This window comes from Tribolium madens, unplaced genomic scaffold, assembly GCF_015345945.1.
Source record: "Tribolium madens isolate multiple individuals breed KSU strain unplaced genomic scaffold, Tmad_KSU_1.1 Scaffold_71;HRSCAF=194;Tcas5.2_LG6, whole genome shotgun sequence".
Lineage (NCBI taxonomy): Eukaryota > Metazoa > Arthropoda > Insecta > Coleoptera > Tenebrionidae > Tribolium > Tribolium madens.
The window spans coordinates 7,958,449-7,962,267 of NW_025401041.1; the positions used below are offsets into that span (position 1 = coordinate 7,958,449).

Here is a 3,819-nt window from a genome sequence, read left to right on the forward strand (position 1 = left end):
ATTTTTTAACGAAAAAAAAAATTGAAAAAATAAAGAATTTTAATTTTATTCTTATACGGGGTGATTTTAATAAATCTATAGAAATTTTAAGAAGTTAAAATAATTCAATAAAACACCCGGTACAAATAAGAGCAGTTTTATATTTTTAATCTTGCTTGGCATATTATTCAAAAATTTTGTGAAATTTTATCAAAATTCATGGTGTTTAAAAAAAAACAATTGCCAATTGTGGAAAAATCTTTATTTTATTTTTATAAAAAATGTAATTTAATGAAAGCTCCCCCATGCAACCCCTTTTTTGCGTATGGCACACCCCCTCCGCCACTGCAGTGACCGTGAAAGTCCCGCCTTATCCTCGCCATGCATTACAAGCTAACTAGATTTTAATCGCTGATAAATAATGGATGCGCCTGGTAATAAGAGAATTGCAAATATGGTGCATCAAGCTTTTCAAAACCAAAAAAAAAAAAAAAAATTCAGGAATCTGAAATCGCATCTGAAAGCGCGTTTTCTTTTCTTACAGTAAAAGCGAAGTGATCCGCTTTAAGTGGCGACACCGACTACCGAGCTTCCGCTTTTTTGACAGCTTTGTTATCGATCGCGAAGCGAGTGCGCAACTAACCTAAAAATTATTTTTTTCTTATTCACTCACCTGAGCGACTTTTTCGCCCATTTTCGGTGTGTGAATCCCGCTTTGGAAGTATTTCGCCGATCCATTGTCTTGAAACGAAAACTGAAAAATAATTATATAAAAGCGCCATCTAATGGCAATCATCAACAACTAGTTACAGTTTTCTACAATATCGATCGATAATCTTTAAGGCTGAACTCACCTGAGGACAGACTTTTTGTTTGGATGAATCGGTTGGGTTGCTTAGACTTGGACTTTTGCGATCGTGTGATTGTGGCGCCGTTCTGAAGCGTTGTAAATCGCTCTCGGAGGAAACGTTGGGAAATTGCTTGCTTAATTGGGGTTTACAAACACTAACAGTGGGGTAACCGCTCCTAAAACACTGCCTTCTAGCTATAGCATCTAAACTTGTCGCATGCGAGACTCTAATTGGTGTTTGGTGCCTAGAAAAAAATCAAAACTAGTCTAATTCGTGTCAAAATGTCAAATTTACCGATTTGTGATTGGTGGTCTACTTCTTTCCACACTTTCTCCCCGTTCGAATGACGCTTGATGACTCGTTGGAGCACTATGTGATATCGCCAAAGCTGTGTATTCTTTGGTCTGAGGCGGCACTGGAATCGTTGTGTGTGTCGTCGCCGTCGGCACTTCGGTTTTTGACACCCACGTCTGTTCCAAAATGGGAGTCGGAGAATTCGATGTCAGAGGACTAAAAAATCAAATTCTCTTTCGATTGAGACCTCTCCGGCGAAAATCACACGAGTGGTGTGGCCACAAAACGCGAAAATGTAAAACTGGACACACCCTGTATACTCAAAAATTTGGAAAATTTGATGTTGAAAGAAAAGTAAATTCTCTATCGATTGAAACCTCCCCGATGAAAATACCACAACTGGTGTGGCCACAAAACGCAAAACACTAAAATTGCACACACCCTGTATACTCCAAAATTATCCCGTCATAATTTTTTTTTGGCCAAAAAAATTATTATTATTATTTTAATTTTCGACTTTTCTTATGGAACTCATATCACAAACTTAAAAAAAAACTTCAGTTTGTTTTTAATTATGAAACACGTTGTATATATTTTTTAAATAAATTAATTAGGTTTTTATAAAACTATTTAACAAAAACAGAGTTAAAATAAAACTTTTCTTTCGATTAAGACATTTCCGACAAAAATACCACAATCAGTGTGGCCACAAAACACAAGACACTAAAATCGTACACACACTGTATATACCAAAAAAATAAATTTTAACCTAAACTAGTCGCAAAAATCGATTTCAGCAGGTTTACCAACTAGAAAAAAGTAAATTTCAAAAACAAATTAATTAACTTTTGAGGAAATAAATTAATTAAGCTTTTATAAAACTATTTAACATAAAAAAAGCTGAAATAAAATTTCTCTTTCGGTTAAGACATCTCGGAATTGTAAAAATCATACTTTAGCAAGTTTACCAACTAGAAAAAAATAAATTTCAAAAAGGCATTAATTAAATTTTTGATCAAATAGCCTGTGACTGAGTAATATAAAGTCAGAGGTTATAAAAATTGGCATGTCTCAATATTCGACATTGCCAACTTAATTTCAAAGACTCAGACCACTCTGTTTTAATGTAGATTAATTGATTAATTAATTACGAAACACACTGTATTATATTTTTTTAATAAATTGACCGAAATGAAAATTCTCTTTCGATTAAAGTATGTCCAAGAAAAAAATTCCAATCAGTGTGGCCACAAAACGCACAACCTTAAAATTTAACACACCCGGTATGCTCCCAATTGTCCCTAAATCGGAATTTCATTGACGTAAAATGAAATTACGGCTCGTAAAAGCAATAAAAATCACATTTCAACAGGTTTACCAACTGGAAAAAAATGAAATTTTAAGAATGCATTCTGATTAAATCTCGAACACTGCAATACAAATAATTTGCATGTTACTGGTGAAAAATCACCGTAATTACAGTTGAAATCTGATTTTACATGCAACGTAATAATAGTAAAATGTCAACCCAATAAAAATTTGATACGTTGATTACACTTGTAATTGATAGCTCGGCTTCGCCTCGGGCCTTACCATTGCTCCAAAGTATCCGCCTCCTCTTCGGCGGCGGTGACGTCACTCGGGGGCGTCAAATACCCCGCTAATCTAAGGCCTCTTCCTCGCAAATTCGACCCCAACCTGAGACTCTGCCTAAACGAAGCTCTGGCTCTGTCAACTATTTTTGGTATTAAAAATTTTCAAAAAAAAAATTTTTTTGGGGACTCACATTTACTAAGTCGGGGTTTCCCCACGGGACTACTCTCCAGAGACGCCGTCGGAACCGCCGTTAAATCTTCAAAATTGATAATAATCAAACTTATGTCATCCACTTCGCTTCGTATGGGGGCTATCACTTCGGAACATAGGAACTTTGAGCCTGAAAATCGAATTCAATCAAAATTATCGTAAATATTTAACCACGCCGGAAAATTAATTAAGAGTCACGCACACTAAAAATTATCTTGAAATTTCGTCGAGATTTTTTTATGTTTGTAAACTTAGAATTAAGTGCAGTAAGTGAGTGTTATTGCACCAATTAACATGTCATACGATAAGATAAATGCTGTAATAGTTGTTTACACCCACGTGTTGTAATTGGCATTTTACACACGACGCGTAGCCGAATGCGTTAATATACAGGGTGTCCCAGCGAGTTGAAAAAGTCCATTAGTGACCTTTAAATGGTAAAATTTTAACGTTTTTAATGTTTAACGTTAAATATAATTTTAGTTATTGATTATAAATACCTAAAAGTAAATAATCTTAGAAAGACAATTTAATAATCTTTTAAAAGCAAAAACAATAACTAGGGTGTTCCATTAAATTTTTTTAAACTTTTAACAAACCCTTCATTTTTTTATCTTTGCAAATGCGGTAGCAAAAAAAAATATTTCTAGATGTCTTAGTTTTTGTGTAATAAATTTTTAAAAAGTGCATGTTTTCGTCAAAAAAACCGTCTTATTTTTGAAACTAAGCAAAATCGACCAATAAAAGTTTAGATAAAGACAAAGACGCTAAGAAACATATAGTGTTTCATTTTCAAAAACACAAGTTTGTTTTGTAACTTATTTTAGAGACTCGCTGTATAGTTGAAAATCATTTTTGGCGATGGAATAGATTAATATCTATCAATGTG

The 3,819-nt window shown here is 33.9% G+C and overlaps 1 protein-coding gene across 3 annotated transcripts in view; it reads right to left on the reverse strand.

Annotated features, from left to right (window-relative positions):
- Nucleotides 1-3,819, reverse strand: part of LOC123008648 (potassium voltage-gated channel subfamily H member 6-like) — a 58,127-nt gene that overhangs the window by 38,524 nt on the left and 15,784 nt on the right. For all 3 annotated transcript variants that reach the window (XM_044404575.1, XM_044404576.1, XM_044404574.1), the window contains exons 3-7: nucleotides 2,911-3,060; nucleotides 2,718-2,859; nucleotides 1,125-1,340; nucleotides 834-1,074; nucleotides 653-733 (exon numbers count right to left, since the gene is read on the reverse strand). In XM_044404575.1, coding sequence (XP_044260510.1) covers nucleotides 653-733; nucleotides 834-1,074; nucleotides 1,125-1,340; nucleotides 2,718-2,859; nucleotides 2,911-3,060 — 830 coding nt within the window. The remainder of the gene's footprint in view (nucleotides 1-652; nucleotides 734-833; nucleotides 1,075-1,124; nucleotides 1,341-2,717; nucleotides 2,860-2,910; nucleotides 3,061-3,819) is intronic.